The sequence below is a fragment of the Pelobates fuscus genome, chromosome 3 (genome assembly GCF_036172605.1).
Source record: "Pelobates fuscus isolate aPelFus1 chromosome 3, aPelFus1.pri, whole genome shotgun sequence".
In the NCBI taxonomy this organism is placed as follows: domain Eukaryota; kingdom Metazoa; phylum Chordata; class Amphibia; order Anura; family Pelobatidae; genus Pelobates; species Pelobates fuscus.
This window is the reverse complement of record NC_086319.1, coordinates 221,032,228-221,054,255: the sequence shown is the minus strand read 5'-3', so window position 1 is coordinate 221,054,255 and position 22,028 is coordinate 221,032,228. Positions and strand designations below refer to the sequence as shown.

Here is a 22,028-nt window from a genome sequence, read left to right as displayed (position 1 = left end):
CAGATGGGGGTGGGAGGGAGAGGGGCACTGCAGAGTCCTGCAGTCCCAAGAAGAAAAAGGAAATGTTTTTCTGACACTGGAGAATCCCTTTAATTTACATATTTATAGCTACTCTCTTGGTCCTGTAAGCACCTTCCACGTATTTATTATATTGTATTTATTTATTTTTAAATTAACAGTCTTTATTAAAATAACATATTTGAAATACTAACAGAAAGTGTCATATCTTTTGTTTTCAGGAACAGATGTCTCAAGTACTCGATGCCATGTTTGAAAAATTGGTCGAATGTGGAGAACACATAATTGATCAAGGCGATGATGGAGACAACTTTTATGTAATCGACAGGTATAGAAGCATAATTGTGAAAATATACATTCTCTGCCTTTTTAGAGAAGCACATACAGCTAATGACTCAGATTATAACATTAGAATATTGAGCCACAAGGTCATTAAGAAATCAATAAAATGGGGGATAGTCCATGGAGCTGAAGGAACACAACTACACTTCCAGGGAAATTAAATCTTTGTGTGTGGACCCAACATTAGCTAGTCAGTTTAATATGGAGTCTTTATTTTTGACATTTTAAAATTTGTCTGTCTATCTTTTACAGTCAAATTTCGAAGGTGTGTAGGCCAGCAAGAGATTGCTGCAGCTTGGATTATAAACTCATGGGCTATTACAGTGGCAGAAGTAGCACTGGTGCAGCCAATGCAAACACACCAGGGCATCCAAGCTTGTGGTTCCATCATATAACTCTCACACGTAAGACCACCAATGGTCCTACCAGATGGGCCCCACAGCCCTTTAATAGTGTGATTGGGGCCCTAATAACAAGGCCACTACAGGGGGTGTTAAAGCTAGTAAGGGGTCCTATAATGGTGTGTTGTCTGGTTTGGGGCCAGAATACAATGTGGATCTGACACTGCACGGGCCCCTTAAATGATAGTACAGCCTTCCGCCACACTGGGAGGAAGCGATGTCCAATCGTTTCTCCCAGCGTTTAAAGTACGTTGTGTGGGCGAAAACAACAACCCAGCAAAGCCTTCTTGAAAGACGGATTCCCACTGGACCCCAGAGAAGCCACCCTCCTGATAAAAGGTAGGCAAAGCGTAGGGTGGCCGAAACTACTTACATTTTTAATATCTAAATTTGTGTATGCTTCTGTCAGTGTTTGTGTATTTGCGTCTGCTGGTGTGTTTATGTGTATCTGCTGGTGTGTGTGTGATTGACAATGGGTTTGTATGTTTGCCGGTGCATGGCTTTCACCCTGCATGTTGTGTATGGTTGTAAGTGTGTAATGGTATCTGTGTGTGTCTGGCATTGAGAATCACTGTGTGTGTATGTCTATCTGCTAGTTATTACAAAATGCGTATCAGAATGCCACATCATGTATCTGGGTGCGTGTGTATATCTGTGAGTGTGTCTGGAATGTATATATATGTTTAAGTTTGTATGTATGTGTCAAGGAACATATGTGTGGGTTGCTGAGGGCCCAGCCACTGGGTGTGTAAGAGGTTCTAAATGTTATGGTAGCCATGCCTGTTATATCGTCAGTTTGCTCAAAGTCCTAGGAGAAAGTAAATTCAGGTCACTTCCTTCCAACTAACCATAATGCTGCGCGGTGACAGTGAAGAGAGAGGAGAAGGCAGTCAGAGAAGGGTGGTGAATTGAGAGAGCCTGGAGAGCCTAACTCAGACTCCCAAAAGCCTCAGCTAGCATCCAACAGGAGAGTGGCTAAAAATATGTAAATTATGAATTCCATCTTCACCCAGCGAGAACTCCGAGCAGAATGAGCTTTCAAGGCAGAAATATGTTTTCTGAATGCCTTCCCACTCTTTGAAAGCTCAGTCAGAGATTTCTGATTGGTTGATTTGTAAGCAATCCAATGTGAGTACTCTGACATGTAAATCTCATTTCTATCGAAACTTGTCATGTCAATATTCTGACTCCAACAGATTTTTTTGGATCTGTTGGGGTGCACTGCCCATATTCTATTTCCAGTATAGGCATATTCAGATTGATAGTACTGCTCTAATCACTACTTTGTATAAGACAGCCAATGAAAGTTGACAGTACAGTGACTGATAGATACACTAATCAATAACCGTTCAGAGAAGTGTAATGACTGACTTTCCATCCTTCCTACACTGTTGCCAATCTTTCAAGCAAATGGACAGGGGGGTAAGGGGGGCACATAATAATGGTCAATTTGGGGCTCTCCTCTAAACGCTTTAACTGCTCCCTACTTTCCTATGTAGCCAAATGAATGAGCCAGATCAGGTCCCAATTTTAAGTCCCAAATGCCACCCTTTAAACAGTAACTAGCTTAACTCCAGCTTACACTTATAATCAATCAAGCATAGGGTAAAGACAGCAAATTGTTTTTAAAAATCTTAGTTTAACAAGTTTTGCTTTAAGTCCTTTATTTCTACCCTTTTTGTGAGCTAGAAGGAATAGGAAAACTGTGCTATAATAAGTCATGAGTACACATGTTGGTAATAGCTACAGGATGAAAATATATCTACAGCTGGATTTTAAATGAGTCAGATGTCTTTCCTAAAGTCTTACTACTCATTTCATGTGAATAAATCATGACATCTGTTTGGTAGCTTTCTAATTATGCAATTTGGCATCCAATGTCATTGCAAACTAGCTAATTCTACATCTGACATTTACAAAAGCAGAAACAATCTATCGTAAATCTGTACATATCAATAAGATGCCACATTCATGGAAGTCAGTGTAATGTAGCAACAGGTTTTATCTGTAATGTTCATACTTAGAGGACACAATAGTCACCAGAACCACTACGGCTTGTAGTGGTTCTGGTATTTATACCATGTCCATAACACCCCAATATGTGTTCAACAACATCTCCTGAGTACAAGAGTGACCCCAATGTACAGGTTTTATGGGTTTTTGCAAACTTACAGGGATCAAATGTAGGGCTTTTCCATGTTTGCACATTGAAATTTGCCCGATTGGTTTATGTAAAAGTACTTTGATTTTATATATATATATATATATATATATATATATGATATAAGTACTTTTTATGTACTTTATAAACTTTTATTAACTTTTAAAAGTTTTTTGCAGGCATTAGGGGGACTGCCTGAGAGCTCAGACAGGCCCCCTGCAGGCACTACAAAAGCCGGCTATTCCAGCCATGTGATCGCGTGGACCTCGCGCCATCACATGGCCCGGTAGGGACGGATCGGACAGGGGGGGTCAGCCTGAGCTTCCAGGCAGACCCGAGGATCACGATCGCCGGCGGGGATCAGGTAAGTGGCGATTTACTCGGTACGTCCATGGTCATTACCGATAGGTTTTTGGCGGACGTGCCTGGTACGTCATTGGTCAGGAAGGGGTTAAACCCGGGAGGTTGCGAGGTGAGGCTTCCATGAATTGGATTTGTTGTTCCAGCACATCCTACAGATGTCCCCATTGAAGGAGCTTTCGATGGTGGACAGAGTAATTATGAGCACTCTATCCAGTTTGCGGCTACGCAGCTCCATATACAGCAATAAAAGCAAAGTACTAAATAGAGTCTCAAAAAGAATGGGACTCAAAACTGGTTTTAAACAAAATTTGATGCACTGCTGTATAGGCACCAGTGGTATATAGGCACTACTATCAATATACTAAATAGTGTGTATATAGGTGCATTAAATCAGGCGATTCCCTTACCACCTCAAGCCACAATATACCAAAGAAAAAGACAATAAAAATTCATACACCCCAGAGGGAACACACTAAGATACTTATATGAATCCCCAAGTATCTTTAACTGCAACTATGACAGCAGCAGGAACAAGAATAGAGCCCTGCTAAATTAATTAATCATTGAAGGTACTCCCTTTTAAATCTCCCATAATTGTTGCATCCGATACAGGTGTTTCCATACGACATCCCTCTTCCTAGATAGGTGTGGGTCACGCCACTTCTGGCACTATTTCGGTGACGTGTGTTCACTCTGGGGTTTATGAATTTTTATAATTTTTTTATTTGGTATTCAGATCTTTTCGATTTTCCTACTGGTTATCCTTCCTCCAACTTTTGGTAATTACTAACCACTGCATACTGGGAATACCCCACAATACTTTACATTTTGGAGATGCTCTGACCCAGTAACCTAGCCTTCACTATCTGGCCCTTGTCAGAGTCACTCAGATCTTTTCGTTTGCCCATTTTTCCTTGCTTTCATCACATGAAATTTAAGAGCTGACTGTTGACTTGCTGTGTAATATATCCCACCCCTTAAAGGGACACTATAGGCACTGTGACGGAGCTCCTGTACTCTGACCGAGTACCTCCGCCCAGTGTGCTTCCTAGCCGCTTGTTGGGACCCCGGTCACCTAGGCTTGACTGAGGTCCCTTTGGAGCTTTACCACCCGGCCAGGCTGCAGCTCTCCTTTTAGGCTGGTATCCCCTGCAGCCCTTCTTCCAGGCAGGTATTGTCCCCTCTGCCTATTCCACTGCAGTCCTTCTTTCATGCAAGTATTATCCCTCTGCCTAATCCTTACAGTGATTATAGCTACTGCCTTTACAAAGACACTTGCCGCTCTCAGGCCTAACTCACATGATTTATCCAAGGGCTAGAGGGATCCTGCAACCAGCCAACAAATGTGTGGACTCTGTCTCTGGGATCCCTAATAATCCACACAGGACACAAGTTCCAAAAGAAACTAACATACAAAACTTTTTTTTTTCTTTGGATTGGCCCAAATGCACCTTACATGTAGCTTATGGGGACAATTCAATAAAAAAAAATAAAAAAATAATCAAAACATATCATAAGACATACAGGGAATTATAATAACACAATAACATATCTACAGATGGGTGGGGAAGTCAATAACCAACACAAAATATCTCTCCTGCCTGTAGAATTAGCAATATGCAAATCTAATTGAATTGCAAATTAACTATCCTTGCTATTCAGTTAGTGCATATTGATGTTGCTACCAGCAGAGGGCAGTTTACAGGCTCCATAGGCAAATCCACAGGTTGGTAACAAGCATCAGCAAGACAGGAGAGCACACAAACCAATTAACAATATACAAGCACATTATAAACACCCTGCACCTATAATGTGTACAGAGTGACTTATACATAGGAACAATTTAGGAACCTTTGTAAAGTGTCCTTCTGCTCCCAGTGATGGTGACTACCGTCACAGGCACCCAGACCACTTCAGCTCATTGCAGTGGTCTGGGTGCAATTTCCCATGTCCCTTAACACTACAGGGGTAACTATTGCAGTTTTTGAGAACGACAGCCACCAGACAGCCATTAGAGGGACTTCCGGGTGTTTAGATTACTTTTGGTTGTCTAAATGACGCTGGACATCCTCCTGCTATGCAAGAGGACTTCCAGCGTCACTGGAATCCTCATAGGAAAGTATTGATTAATCCTTTCCTATGGGGAAATCCTAATGCGCGTGTGGACATTGCCGCGCATGCGTATTAGGTCTTCCCTGACGGCTGACGTCGGTGGGGGAGGAGAGGGGGCGCATCCTGACACAGTGCCGAGGCACTTTGGTGCTGAATTCAGGTGAGTGACTGAACGGGTTTTAACCCCTTCAGCGCCGCGGGAAGGTGGGGAAGTGAGGTAGGGGGCTCTGTAGGAACCTATAGTGCCATGAAAACTTCTTTTTTTCCTGGCACTATAGAATCCCTTCAAAAGGTGCCAGTGTAACGATATAATCAATGTTATTCTCTTTACCTGTCAGCGGTTTTAATGTTGTGGCTGATCAGTGTATTAACCCTTACCTATAAATCTCTGAACAATTCTACTCCCTGCTACATATTTCTTCTCTAATTCCTTGGTAATTCATTCTTCTCAGTCACTCTGCCGCAAAAACTGCAATATTTTACATTGCTGAGTTTAAATTGCAGGACCACTGCAGCCAGATCACTTCAATAAGTTTATCCACTGCTTCATTTCTCATAATACTTTACTCACTACCCCTTTCATGTCTCCCTCTTTATCTCACTATTTGTCATGACTTCTCTCTGGAAACCTTCCTGTATAACCTTTTCACTTTTCTAAAGTTAAATTCCGGTCTGTGAATGTCCAGACTGTATATTGCAAATGACAGTAATGTGTATAAATTAATATGTACATTTTCTTTTTTATATATATAACAGGGGGACCTATGATATATATGTAAAGATCGATGGAGTTGGAAGGTGTGTTGGCACTTACGATAACCATGGGAGTTTTGGTGAATTGGCATTGATGTACAACACACCTAGAGCAGCTACAATTGTTGCAACATCTGTGGGTGCTATATGGTGCTTGGTAAGAACTGAAAAAGTGTGGTAATTTTATCAAATTGTACTTTGAACATTAGTATTTAATTTAAAGGGAATTACTGTGCCACATTTATTAAAGGGACACTATAGGCACCCAGACCGCTTCGGTTTATTGAAGTGGTCTGGGTGCAGTGCCCCTATCAGTTTAACCCTGCAATGGTTAAGGGTTAATTCCACCTCTAGTAACCGATATTGTACAATTAACAGCTAGAATGCATTACTCTCTGGTTGCTATGTTCACGATAAAAAACCTGTGCAAAGTTCAATGTCATACTATGTCTACAGTATGTTTTTTAAGTAATTGCCTCAACAAAAAACCTACAAAATAAAGAATGTCTTAAAAAAAAAAAAAAATCCTCTTCCAGTGATTGTCTACCAGACAGCCACTAGAGGAGCTAACGAGTCGTTAAGCAACTTTTGGTCGCATAACTGATGCTGGATGTCCTCATCGTCTTCCAGGTGATCTAAGGTTTCTAGGGAAAATTCATACTGTGTACCCTTAAATCTTGTTTTTTTTTTCCAAATGGGCTGTTTTCTGTGCAGACTACTTCAATTTCATTTGTTATCGTAATGTAATGTATTATAGCAAGAATATTAAAACTCATCACACTGTGCAGTTTGATGACTGGTGAGTGATAAATAATTTGCAATGGGTTTAAGCTTTTCAGTTCCAGAGGTGTGCCACTCACATTTCTTCTCAATGTGCTGTCTATATATCTGGTACTCAGATGGTATTACAAGTTATATAAGGAAATAATAATTTTTACATTTCATATGATTCTAACAGGTCAGGGGGTTAGGCTTATAGAAAGAGGGTGGAGTCAAAATGCATGGGTGAATTTTAGTACCCGATCACCTTAAAGGGACACTATAGTCACCAAAACAGCTTTAGCTTATTAAGGCAGTTTTTGTGTATAGATTGTTCCTCTGAAGTTTCACTGCTCAATTCTTTGCCATTTAGATCATCTTTGTTTCTGTTTATGCAGTACTTACCACACGTCCCCTGGCTGTGACTGACACAGCCTGCATGTAAACTAAATGGTTTAAGTTTAGTCACACACAGGAGGCTCCTGCAGGGTCTAGCAAACTGTTAACAGAGCAGGAGATAAGATACTCTAAATTAAACATAATTTGCAATAAAGGAACTGTAAACATTAGATCCCTCTTTACAGGAAGTGTTCTGGAAGGCTGTGCAACTCACGTGCACGGAGGAGTGACTACTGCTGCATAAACAAAGTTATTAAACTCCTAAATGGCAGAAGATTGAGCAGTGAGACTGCAAGGGCATGGTCTATACACCAAAACTGTTTCATTAAGCTGAAGTTGTTGAAGTTGGTGACTATAGTGTCCCTTTAACTTCGCCAGCCACCACTTTAGACTATTTCAACCTTTTTGGGACAAGTCTTATGTGCCATCATCAAAACATTGTCATTATTTGCCAGGTTCTGTGAGTCTTTCAATTATAAAATAAATAAGTGAAAATGTTTTTTTTATTTATTTTTTTTATTCTGTATTTTATGTTCAACATCACAGATATACATAGACATGTCATATTTCAACAGTATGGAGTGTTAGAGAGAATTAGCAATGCCTGTCAAGGTTACTGCATCATTTTTAAAATATAGGTTGCAAGAAGAAGTAAGTTGCTTAGAATTCAATAAATAAGAAATCATATAGCATGGAAATGTAAATTAAACTAAAATATGAACTGGACACATGCAGGAGGTGAGTTTTTGCCTACGGTAACAATGTCCCATGATGTGTAGAATGTAGAGACAGGACCCCAGGACTACATGCCCATCAAATTAACGCCTTTTAGCCTATGCCCACAGGGTATACATAAATGTCCAGCATGAAGGTGACTTGCAAGGGAGATACACGCTCGCTCATGCCCGGTCATGAGGGGCAGCTCAGATGTAACTGTGGTGGTCTCTTCATGTAGCTTAGTACAGACGCTTGTATAGTGGGACTCGGCACTCCACGGCAGCAGCGGGCAGGACGCCAGTCCACAACTCGCTTAATCTGCTGGTAGTGCGGTGTCGGCAGCTTATGTCGCTTTGATGTAGTCGAGTTAGGAGCCATCTTGCGGGTACCACCATCATGAGGTAGAGGTGCACTTTGCTGAGTTAACTGAGGTAGGGTAGGTGCCTTCTGAATCTCCACTGGAGCTTCAATGCGACAGGCGAGCCTAGACCAAAAGTCTGCAAACAGTCTGTCTATTTTTTGCAGGATAGAGGGCTTCGGGTCTCGTGGTGTGAGTTCACACGTGGCATCCGCCATTGTGTAGGAGGCAGGTGGGCTGCAGCCTAGAGGGTACTGCTGGAAAGCTGTAACCGCAGCACTGGTAATGATTACCGGGATATCCCTCACCGCTGGGGGGGAGAGAGTGGGGAGACCCTGAGCTGTCTTGTTGCCAGAAGGTAGAGGGATCAGCCGCTTCCCTCTCCTCGTCCGTGAATAGGCCCCTGCTAGGCCGCAGGTCAGTTCTAAACAAGATCCGCCAAGCTTGGCCAGAGGAACAGCTAGAACAGCCACCGAGGGGTCCACCCGGTTACCAACCAACGTTGGGTTGCCTAAAGTCTGCAACTGTGGATTGCTAGTCGTCAGTTTAGGCAAGTTTTTTATTTTTATTCCCCCGGAGTTCTAGGGATGTGCGACTGATCAGCGCGGCAGTCAGGCTTTGCCCCAAGTGAAAATGTTTTTATTAGAGCATTATCTTTGTGTTTTTAATCACATTATTGCAATTCTTTGTAGACGTTTTGAGCAGACTTTTCTGTTTTTGGGCTCACAAATCTTGTATGAAAAATTATGAAAATTGTGATGATATTCTCACAGATATAAGAGAGTGAAATGTCACACTGTTTAGTAGTTTGGAAATAAAAAACAATGTAATCGCTGCTGGGGACACAAAGACAGATGAGAACGTTGCCTTAAGACACGCCGCAACCAATATGGCCGATGGAACGGGGAACCACCCCACAATGACTTGGGAAGCCAAATTTAACGCAGCCTTCGACAAGATCTGCGAAGCGTTCTGGTGCCGGATCACAGCCCGAGCAGAGCATACGCTCCCGCCTATTACCCATGCCTCACAGATCCAGACAGCAGCTCTCTTGGCGACTGGTCCCACCAAACCAGAAAGCCCAGCCACCCGCATGGACGAAGCCGCAGTCTCAGCCGCTTACCCTTCTTCTGGGCTGGGTACTCACCTGGAGGCACCTCTCCTACGCCAGCCATACACAGGATACACAGGCTCCCTCATCGCAGCCTGACAACCGGGCACCCCGAGACCATTGCGCTGTCTCGCCCTGCGGAGTGGGATAAAGACACTTCCCAACGCCCATGCCCAGGTCCACAAGGACACACGCTCTGTCACCAATTACCTGCCTGGTCTTACTCGCAATATGTTACTCCTGTTTAACATGCTTATTAATCTAAAGTTATCTTCTACTTAACTCTCAACCTAATATTGTGCTCCAACATGCAAACGCATTAATACTGGTTTATCACTGTCTTAACACGCTATTTTCAGCACTGTAACCAATAACAAGTACCCAGTAGTATTATGAAAGATGTGTAAGCTATAGCAAACGAGTCACACACCAACACTAGCTATTATCATTTATACTTGCACACAAGCATGCCTCACTACTTTTGCAACAGGCTTTCTATACTATGTGCCATGCTGAAAAGTCTACGCCTGTTTTTGCGTGGAAAAGTGCAAATTTCCATGCCGCTGCCTTATTACTATGCTAGTATACACGCCGCAGATTTAATCCTATTCTTGACTTGTATTGCTGTCTTCTAACTTGATATTACCTACCTGATAACAAGCCAATAGTTTTGCCTTTCTTTAAGCCTGAATGTTTTAATTTAAAAAATTGTGCTGATCCAACCTATGCCATATATATGTCAAATACAAGTTCTCGGTACCTGCTATTGTGGCATTACCTGTATGTCTGTAAACCTTTTGCACACAAAAATAAAAAATGTAAAATAAAAAAAAATAAAAAAATTAATTCAATGAACGTAACTAAAATAATCTGAAACCTTTGCTGATTAAATGCTTGGTAGGAGGTAGATCATTTTCATAAGTAACAGCAGATAAAATATTGATGGGGTGTTTATGCAGCACCAGGGGGACTTCATGGACTGTCAGAATTCTCTCAGTGGTGTTTACTTAAACACTCTGAATGTATCCTGCTGGTTGTACCCCCTGATACAGGACATCTGCGCCTATGGTGAAGCGTAATGCTGCAAACGAGAGCTGAGTTCTTGATGTGAAAAGGTCATAGAGTGGTTTTCATTTTTGGAATCCAAAAGTTTGGTAGGCAGTGGAAATGTCATAAGCTGGAAAGATAAAACCCCTTTGAGAATTCTTAATATGCCTTGCTATCTGCCTGCTGGGTGCTAGCTTACTAAGTAGTGTGACAGTAGCTGTGAGATGCCAAGCTCTACATATTCTGGCATTTGTGCAGCAGGCTTAAGCATAGACTTTTTATGCCCCTAAATAAGATGCTATATACATCAGGATTTTTATACATGAATTTACAGATGAATTAACACAACTTAAATTGTCATTTTTTCCATCCCTTGAATGAAAAAAACCCTCTTTATAAGCCTTTATATAAGAGGTACAAACAGCCCTTCATTATTTTTAGTTATTTGGCAGCATGTATTCTGTGAGATATTTTACTCTGACATGTCAAGAGAGAATGATTGACAGAATTGTGACTCAGTAACCAGTGGTACATGTATCTATAAAATAAGTATTGTAAAGTTATGAGTATAGAGTACTGACATTTTGATAAATTACCACCATAGTGTTACAATCCTGCAGAATGACCAAGAGAGGCAGGGCTATCATCAGATCACTTCGGACCCCGTACAAATCCAGAATCTCGGCCCCCACTAACTCATATGTATACTCACACACATGCAACCTGACAAACAGTTACCATTCATACACATTCGAGACACACTCACAGATGCAAACTGCCATACAGACATACAAACAGGGATACTCACTGCCAGACACACACATAGAATAAAAGACACACTAGTAGACAGACACACACTGACAAACATACACACATGAAAATCTAGTACAGGGGAGGGTAACCCAGTAGGAATTACCCTGATAAGAGGACGGAGTATAGAAATAAGATGCTAAATAGTGCTCAACTGGACCAGGATTCACCCGTCTTGTATAAGACACTAGATAAAGTAAACACTTGGGATGACCAGGAGCAACTATTTAGGATATAGAGGAAATATAATAGTATATTGTAAAAGAAGGCAGGAAAAAAAAAAAAAAAACAAGCTCTTATACAGTATGTGATAAATATATAAAAATAGATAATATAGCAAAATAGAGAGACTGTATAAAACACTGAAAAATAAAATAAAAAAAGAGGTATAGAAATAAGGTTGATAAGAAAATGTAACTAAACACGTATTCAAGTCCAATATCTTGAATAAAAAAGAGAGCCCCACAAAAGTCCCTTTAAAGACTCTATTTGGACAGAAAAACATACATTTCTCATCTACCTTATTTCTATACCTCTTTTTTTCCATTTTTTAAGTGTTCTAGACAGTGTTTCGTATGACATTTTACTATATTGCTATATTATCTGTTTTTTTATTTTTATATATTTATCACATGCTGTATTAGAGATTATTTTCACCCTGACTTCAGAAACAATATTACATTTCCTCTTTATCCTAAATAGAAGCTCTAGGTCATCCCACTATTAACTTAATGTTTCTTTTATAAACATACACGCATGTTGACAACCACACGCACACTGGTAGACACACACACACACACATACCTACAGACACACTTACACACTGACAGAAACACAGACAAATTTGAAGGGATACTACCGATACCTCTGCCAACCCCCTCCCTCACGCCCCATCCTAACTGGTAAATAAAGGGTTAAAACTCCTTTATTTACTTACCTTATCCCAGAGCAGATGTCCCTAGGCACTGGGTTAAAGCTCCGCCCCTCCTACGTCCCGTGGCGAGCGGGGTCTAAAGCACATGCGTGGCAAAAACCACATGCGCATTAGACCTCCCCATAGGAAAGCATTGAATCAATGCTTTCCTATGGGGAAAATCTGACACTGGAGGTCCTCAGGCAGAGCGTGAGGACGTCCAGCATCAGATAACGGACCAAAAGTCTGTTACGATTCCGAACGCGCCCCCAGTGGCTGTCTGGTAGACAGCCACTAAGGGCAGACTTAGAGCTGCAATGTAAACATTGCAGTTTCTCAGGAACTACGATGTTTAACATTGCAGCACGAAGTACAAAAGAGACCCAGCACCCAGACAACTTCAATTAGCTAAAGTGATCTGGGTGCCTACAGTGTCCCTTTAATGTTTTGGCCACCCTCCTCTTTGCCTACCTTTTGTCAAGCGTGTTCCTTGTGGTGCAGCGGGGACCTGGCACTGGCTCATAGATGTGCTGAGGGGGCTGTGCTGGGCTGTTACTCTCCTACTGAGCTAATTTGAGCTCTGAGAGGAAGTGAACAGACATCACTGAATTTTAATTTTACACAAAATAGAGCAATTGTAGCTTTTTAACCTTTTTTCCTTCCTATACCTCACATTTCTGCTCCTCTTTTCTTTTGTTTGTGTTTTTGTTTTTCTTCACCTTTCCTCTATTAATCTAGATTTCTCTTTTTTTTTTTTTTTCTAATTCTTCTACTGCTTTTGTAGTCAGTCAATTATAAGGGGAGATTTGCTATTTCCATTTTGGAAGTTTAATCTTAGATCCTAGTCCTTCCTGGATTCCACCTGTACTGTGTAGGAAGGAGAGCTATTTCTAATTGCTAGCTCATACTATATATTTTTTTCTACTTTTTAAATCAATGGAGTAAGTGATTGTACTGTAGGCGATTTCCAGTGTTTCAACACAAACAAACAAGCTGAAATTTTAAATGTTTAAAAATGATCTTATGTGAATTAGAAAACTAAAATAGAACATTTTAAGCAATGTTATTTGTAAGTTTATTTATATATTCAACCTCGGGGTCGGGCCTGACAGCTAAGATGGCCAAACCTGCTTTCTCAGAACTCTGGCTCCTGCATGCATTAAACGAGCTTTAACTGCCTGAACCTGCATTGGAAGGGGTTCTATCTGCCGGTGGACTGACCTGCAAACAAGTGGGAACACAGAGATACCCGGCTCGTGTTGTGCCGGCAGAAATCGCAATTCAGCCATGAGGCCTGGTGTGCCACGCGGCCTGGTGTCTGTGGGAAGCGGCCAATCTCCCGACATCGGACGCGCTTGCATCAAAGACTCCTCTGTAGCCCGGTCCCCGCTGGATATACCTACCTCTTTACCACAGTGGAATCTTCTTCACACACAGCGTTCCTAACATCGCCGCAACTTTCGCCACCTAGAGAGACTCCGTGTTTATTACTGCCTGCACAGGAGGGCATGCTAAAATTACCACCAGGCTGGATGCAATTTTTGAGGACTTTTTGCGCAAACTGGCACTCCATTTGCAGGAACCTGCTACGCTTAAGCACAGTGTTGACCTACCTCAGAGTGGCCGTGCTGTATGCAAAATTTCTGATATGCCATAGCAAGCACACCTTGTTTGGAAAAAAAAAGGGTCTGTCTGAGCATGTGTACTGATACTGACATGTGTATATATGTGTCACGTTCGCTAAACGTGAGGGGCCTTAACGCCCCGACCAAGAGGTGCCTGCTCTTTCGTGAATTGAAAAGGGGAGGAGCTGATATTGCATTTGTCCAAGAAACGCACTTGCCTAAACAAGTGCGCTTTACACTTAGAGACCACACATACACAGTCTCTCATGAGGCCAGGGCCCACCGTAAACGCAACGGGGTAGCAATCTTGGTGAGGAGTAGTTGTCCATTGCAGATAACAGCGACTGATGCGGACGTAGAAGGGCGTTATATCATAGTATCTGGGGTTCTATATTCCCATACACTCCATCTGGTTAATGTATACGCCCCTAACCAACCGGAACCGGAGTTCTGGGACACATTACTTGACAAAATCCAGAGACTGCCGCGGGGTATGGTCCTCGTGGGTGGGGACCTCAATGCGGTGTCGAGCCCGGCGGTGGATAGAAGTATCCATAGAGGCTTGCTCAGATCGCAGGGGAGAGGGAGACAGGACAAGCTGCTACACAATTTTATGACACGATCGGGATTGGTGGACGTATGGAGGGCTCAACACCCGAGTGAGGTCGATTACACGTACTACTCGGCCCCACATGGCACATATTCAAGGATAGACCTTTTTTTGGCTAACGATTGTTGTCTCACGCGCACCACTGACTCGACTGTGGGATCCATCACGTGGTCTGACCATGCGGAGGTCTCGATTACCCTGGGGAATCTTTGTGCAGCGTCCCCCTGGACATGGAAAATTAACGCCTCCTTACTACGAGACCCCATGATCAAAGAACAGATACAGGCGGAGATTGTGGACTTCTTCACCCGTAATGACACACCTGACGTAGGAGTGCCCTCGGTTTGGGCAGCGCATAAAACAGTAGTGAGGGGAGCCCTTATCCGCCTAGCAACTATAAATAAAAAGCAAAAGACAAAAACTTGAGAGAGACTCCTTAGGGAACTTAAGACTGCAGAGCGGAGACACCAGACCTGCCCGGACGGGGAGACACTGAGACAGGTAGATGCTAAGAGACATGACATACGAGCATTGCTTGTAGACATTGTGGCACGATCAATGTCATGGTCTAAACGTTCCTTTTATGAAATAGGTAACAAAATGTACAATCTGTTAGCCAGGACTCTACGGCCCCGACAGGGACGTACACATATCACATGCATAAGACACACAGACGGATCAATAAAAACGACTCCAGGCGAAATTGCGGGAGTCTTCCGCGATTTTTACAAAGCATTATACAACTACACTCCTACAGACGGACTGAGAGAAGACCAAGAGACGGAACGCATCCACAGATTTCTGATGGATCTAGGCTTACCGAAACTCTCCAGGGAGGCTAGGGCCCAGCTAGCGGCGGAGATAACTGAAGAGGAAATAGACAGGGCGATCACTGGGCTTAAAGGGAATAAAGCACCGGTGGCCGGATGGGTTTGACGGGACCTATTAGAAGACCTTTCTGGAGGAGCTTGTACCCTACTTGCTCAAACTATTTAACAACTTTATAGAGGGGGGCGCACCGAACCCAGACATGGCATTGGCATCCATTGTATTGCTTCCCAAGCCAGATAAGGACCCGCTGTTACCTGGTAGTTACAGGCCCATATCCCTCATAAATCAGGACATGAAAATACTAGCCAAGATACAGGCGGATAGACTTTCCCCACACCTGACCTCCCTAATAGACCCCGACCAAGTTGGCTTCATCCCAGGGAGGCAATTATTTGAAAATACCCGTAGGAATATAGATCTCATATGGAAACAAACGGTTACGAACACGCCTACCCTGGCGGTCTCTATAGACGCTGAAAAAGCCTTTGACCGCAGCAAATGGCATTATATGTTCACAGTGCTGCAACATCTGGGGTTCCCTGCGGAATACCTTACAGTAGTAAAGGTTATGTACAGCAATCTTAGAGCACAGGTCCGGATCTCGGGCGCGCCCCCTCCCCTTTCCCACTTCATAATGGCACCAGGCAGGGATGTCCACTCTCCCCTCTGCTTTTTGTCATATCGCTAGAACCCTTTCTACAGGCGCTCAGGAAGCACCCGGAGATCCAGGGGGTGCGGGTGGGGGGCCGGGAATTCGTAGCAGCAGCTTACGCTGACGATGTACTTCTGATGCTCATGAGACCCATGGATTCTATGAGGGCGCTGAGTGAGGTCTTAGAAACGTACGGGGAAATTTCAGGCTTCAAGGTGAATATGGCGAAATCGAGGGCACTTCCCATAAATATGCAAGCGGCAGACATAGCCCAGATACACAGGGCGTATCATATAAAGATAGAAACACACTCTCTCAAGTATCTTGGAATTCACTTAACGGCCAACCCAGACAATCTTTACCCCTGCAACTATACACCCTTATGGCACACATTGAAAAGAGATATAGACAGATGGACCGACAAGCCAATATCTTGGGTAGGGAGGATTAATTCTGTAAAGATGAATATACTACCAAGAGCCCTCTTGCTATTCCAGGCCCTTCCGATCCCCCTGACCAAAGCACAACTTACCCCACTCCAAAGAGCGATAGGAGACTTTGTGTGGCAGCATAAAAGACATCGCGTTTCTAGACATGTCCTGTATCGGCCAAAGACGAGGGGTGGGCTCAGCCTTCCTGACCTATATCACTACTACGTGGCGGCACAACTAGCTCAGGTCGCACTGTGGCATTCACCCCCGGACGAACGGAAATGGGTAGAAATAGAGTCGCTCCTGATGGGGTTAGATCTACTCCAGTTTGCGATGTGGGTTCCCAGGGAGCATAGGCCGCTGCTGCGATCCTGAACTCCCTTCGGTTGTGGGACTCCTGCAACCGGAAGTACGGGTTGGCGTCCTCTCCCTCACTCCTTATGCCAATCCTACGCAATAGAGAGTTTGCCCCAGGAATGGCGGCAAGGAATTTTAGAAACCTAGAACACGCGGGTCTGCAAAGACTACACCACTTATACCAGGGCTCTGACATAATTACTTTCGACCAACTCAAACAGGGAAGACACCTAACACCTGCAGACTTCTTTCGATATCTGCAGATTAAGGACTATGCCAGACAACCCCACATGAAAGCACAAGCACAAAAGACACTGACGTTCTTTGAATCCATGTGTGACTCAGGGAGTATACCGAGAGGACTCATAACACAACTATACGCACACATAAGCTCCGAAACCCGGGAATGGGGAGAACTGACGTACATTGCACAATGGGAGAGAGACCTGGGTGAAGAACTTGAAGGAGTAGAGTGGCAGGAAATATGGGAGGCAAGCAGAACAACCTCGGTATGTGTAACATTACAGGAACAATCTCTTAAAACAATGTTCCGTTGGTATACGACCCCAGTCAAATTATTTAAGATGCGCAAAACCACCACGGACGAATGCTGGAGAGGGTGCGGGGAGAGGGGGACTTACCTGCATATGTGGTGGAGGTGCCCAAGAATCACTGGATTCTGGAGGGCCATACAGGACCTTCTGACACAGGTTTTTTCCAGAGCCCCAGACTTAGACCCGTGGGTGTATCTCATAAATAGAACTATAGACGGCTGGACGAGAAGGGAGCAAAAACTGATTCACAAACTTACCTTGGCCGCAAGGCGAGCGATCGCATACACATGGTTGAAACCGGAGGCACCACACGTAGCGAGTGTTATTTCACGGTTATTTCTTGGCTTTGTCACTGTTGCAAGGTTGGGGTACCCTTGTTTTAAAAGGGGATTTTCTTCCAACGTGTGATGACACTTCCCCCCTCTCCCCCTCCCTTGTTGGTGTATATGGGAAATGCATTGAATTGTATAATCACAATATGCAAATTCAGAAATTGCAACACAAACACCAGTTGCATCTGTATATCTGTGTTTTTCCATAGTTATGTTGCTTGTTCTTCAAGTTAGTATGTTTGCTTATTTTATATGGATGTCACTACATGTTCAGGGACAAGTCATCCTAGGATAGTCCTCGTCCAAAATAAAGCATTGTGCTAGTTCCAATTGGAACTGTGTGTCCGTGTGGTTTGTTCAGGGATGGCAGCAACAGAGTTTTCAGACCTATTGGCTCCCTGATTCATAGGATGAGTTAAAAAAGAGATAGGCCAGAGAATCACAATTGCAAGAGAATCACAAAGGCAACAGAAGAGGCAAAGGTAGAGGGGACGATAGATGCCTGGAAAGAAAGAGCTGCAGCCTGGTCCAGTAGACGAGATAATCTGAGACCCCAGTAAAGTTTCAGTGACTGGGTCCAAAGCGCTCCAGAGTCGCTGGTAGCAGAGAGAAATCTGACCTGCTGGAGTTACTCAGTCAGAGTACATGATCTCCATCACATACTGTTCTCGAACAGTTTAACCTGATAGGTAGCTTCCAGAGCCGATTTCCAGGTCCCCCAGGTGGCATCCAACTTCTGAATGTGAGTTACAAGAAGTGCGTGTCGCCGGCAACTCAATTTGCTGCCACCCTATTTACCAAGGGTGCCAATATTAGTGGAGGGCACTGTATCAGAACCTTATTATTTGATGTCGATGTATTTTTACAGTGCTATAAAAATACAATTGTTCCATACCATTCTGGTGACATTTGCAATAACCTGCAAAATTTGCAATAACCTGGTCAGTATCCAAGAATTTCCGGTTTAGCGAATAATCCTACAAACAGATAAAACTCATTGTGGTTTTCATCATGCAAATAAGATTATGGAATTCGCATTCAGTGGATTTCAAGTTTTGGAATGCCCCCTAGTGGAAAATATTAATAATGTCTGCATCTGGTCTATTTCAGGGAGGTTCACAATGATACAGTATTTTATAAAGTAAACTTACCAGAGTGCTAAGCCTGAATTAAAAAGCAAATCCATAAACATTCTTACAAATTTTCTCTTGGGGAAATTTCCTATCTAAGCTAGCCTTTAAGGAATAACACCCTACTCCTATTCCTTTAGAAAGAAGCCACTGGTATCCTTTACCTCCTTAATTTTTATATATAATTTTGAAAACATTTTATTTTTCTATATAAGAGGATCTTTATTTTTGAAAGTATAGGACATTGGTTCTCCTCTAATTTTTAAGCCCATGTGTATCTAAAGACAAAAACTAAATTGAAATTTGCTGCCAAAATGAACACTGCACAGAGGGGCTGTGGAAGGGGCAAAAGAGACAGACCAGGGCTTGGGATAGAGACATCTAGATGGGCTGGGAGGACACAAACAGACACAGAGGGGCTGGGGAAGGGGCAACAGAGACAGATAGAGGTTTTAACTAAACCCATTTTTAGGCGTGTCAACTAAGCTACTGGAGAGTGGACTAAAACTAAAACAATTCAGATGACTAAAATACGACTAAAGAGCAGTTTATTCTGATATGTATTACTTAGACTCCTTTACTCACATATATACATACTAAGATCTTATCCCTGTTATTCTATATTTATTAAAATCTGAACTCTGGCAAATTAGAGTAAATAGAGGTTTTAGCCATTTGGCTTTAGATAATTTCTTTTGACCTTACACCTCTTCGATTAACTTATAGGTCAAGATGCACATGTAAATATTATTGTAATTTTGGAACCATATTTCTTTGAGACTATTTTCCAGCCGACATTCACTGGCGGAGTTTGTACTCTAGCAAGTTTTGTCATTATCCTCACCATGCCAGCATATTGAGATTGTGTGATTAACGAGGACAAAAGTTAAATCCAGTTCTATGTCACTGATGATTTCTAACTTTGGCAGTATTATTTATATTGAGACATTTTTGGCTTGTGATTCTGATAAACACAAAATCAGTCATTGGTGTCGCTATGGGAGGTGCGGGTCAGAGGGAGTGACACCTGGTGCATTTCCTTTCCTCAAATGCAGCCCGGAGCCAGGGCCGGTACAAGGATTCTTGCCCAGGCTGCTTCCTGTTCCCCTCAGAGTGCTTCTTGTATTCACAGGCAGGGGGCATCCAGGATATCAGGTCTGGCGAGTGCTGGGGATACAGCATACAGCACATTCAGCTCCCCAAGCAGGTAACTCACAGCAGCTGAATGGCTGCGCTGGGGGGTGACTAAGCAGCCGCTCACCCAGCACAGCATCCCCAGACAGCAGCAGGGCAGCCCACCGGGAAACCACCCAGTGGGTGCCCCCCAGAGGCCAGCAGCCCAAGCGAATGCCTTATTCGCCTTAATGGTAGCGCCGGCCCTGCCCGGAGCTCTGAATTTCTAGGTCTGTCCAGCTGTCGTTGACCAAGCTCTGTGACTTTTGCCTAGAGACTGCCAAGGAGTAGACTGGGCCAGGAGAGCAGCACAGAGCTGTGCGTGGAAAGGAGAGCAGAGAGCTTCTGGGCTCACCCTCTGCTGGATGCAGACCTGATGTAATGAGTTCTTAATGCTCTGGACCTTTCAGAGCATCGCTGCAGGCTATCATGACAACACTATGATATTATGAGTCCGGAACTCGTGAGAGCCTTTACACCAGGTCTGTACTAGACAGTGGATGTACACCAGAAATTCTCCACACTGGACCACCATGAATAGGCATTGTCACGGGTTCCAGTCTGACACCAGTGTCACGGGTTCCAGGGTCTCTTAGTATCCATTGGTTGCCGCTTCTCTAATCCTCCGCTGCTCCTGAATTCAGCTACAGCATACAGGGATTCTAGCCCTCTGGAACTTTGTAAAATTCCCTAATATAGTGGACAAGCCGAGTCGTATTGGATAAAAGCAACAATCAGAACTTTATTAGGCCACACTTGCAGTGCCCCTAGCATGGGGTTTTCAATACAAAATCACAGGGGGTTCCTTCCCACAATCCATTGTGTTTGAGAGACAATTGAGCTCCAATTAAGCTAATCCAATTATCTCTTAAATAGGAAAACTTACATGCAATTTTTACATAAAAATACATGACAACAGCATCGGAACCCCACAAAAATTACATTCCAAAATAGCCGGGATCTGAGCGCACAACATATCCAAAAAGCGCTCAGATCAGTTTGGTAAAACGAAAGTTATGTTCGAACATATATGAAATGGCTGCCTGGTAGAGGTAGTATTGTCAATTTAAAAAGGGATTAATTTGATTGTATGGTAGGTCAGAGCTTACAACCTAAATACCTCTTTGAAGTTGGGACCCCAGCAGAGCTACTCTGTAAGGTGTGAGAAGTCACACATAAGTGACCTGGACGCCTGGTTTAAATATAAACTAGCTCTCTAATTTGCCATATGTCTAGATTCCCTCTTAGATAGGGGTCCTTTGATATGTTAATGGCCATTAGCCTTGTGTTCCAGTATCATATTCAAAAGGAACACTAATACCCACCCACAGATTAAAATCAAGCCTCCTATCATATTTAGAATGGGATAAGCACAATCTTCTAATCAAGCCTAAACATGATTTGCGAACAAAGGGGACCACACAAACAATACATTGTTAAAAAGCCCTGATCTGAGCGCCCAAGTTCTCCAAATAGAGCTCAGATCCAGGCAGTGTAGGGAAAACGCAACTGTGTTACAGTTCTGACTGGCCGCACACGTGGTCCTATACCCAAAATAATTCTAGGGCGTTTGGTGCTTTTGCCGTTAACTTTTGGGAACTCCTGCGGCTGCAATACGGGGTGTTCCGTCTGGCTCTTAGGTATCGTTTGTTCCCCTTAGTCTCAGGCACCCAGGAAAAGCTACTAATGGCAGCTGGGCAGGGTAACTCCCAAACGGTGTCCCAGACCTGGACCATAGTCGGTGGGCAGGAGGCCGGCTTCTACTCTCCTCCAGGAGTCCGTGGCAAACGTACTTGAGAAGGGGCATTTGTCACTGGCATCTCACTCCATCAAGGCCCAAGGTGGCAAGAGGAAGGAGGGAATAAACTTTAATTCTGTTTTAATAATAATATATATTTTAATAGTAATAAAAAAAATACTGTACTTTTCAGTATATAAGACGCCCCCATGTATTAGACTACCCCTATTTTTTGAGACTAAAAGTAGGGAAAAAAATGTTTAGACATCAAAGAGAACAACTTTGATATTTTAGAGATGACTTCTGAAGAGAACACACTTCTGATACTTAT

General features: G+C 43.2%; 1 protein-coding gene across 1 annotated transcript in view; it reads left to right on the top strand.

The window, feature by feature from the left end:
• The window catches only part of PRKAR2B (protein kinase cAMP-dependent type II regulatory subunit beta), a 143,061-nt gene that overhangs the window by 98,729 nt on the left and 22,304 nt on the right, over positions 1–22,028 (top strand). Inside the window, exons 5-6 of the mRNA XM_063448096.1 lie at positions 240–346; positions 6,154–6,307. Coding sequence (XP_063304166.1) covers positions 240–346; positions 6,154–6,307 — 261 coding nt within the window. The remainder of the gene's footprint in view (positions 1–239; positions 347–6,153; positions 6,308–22,028) is intronic.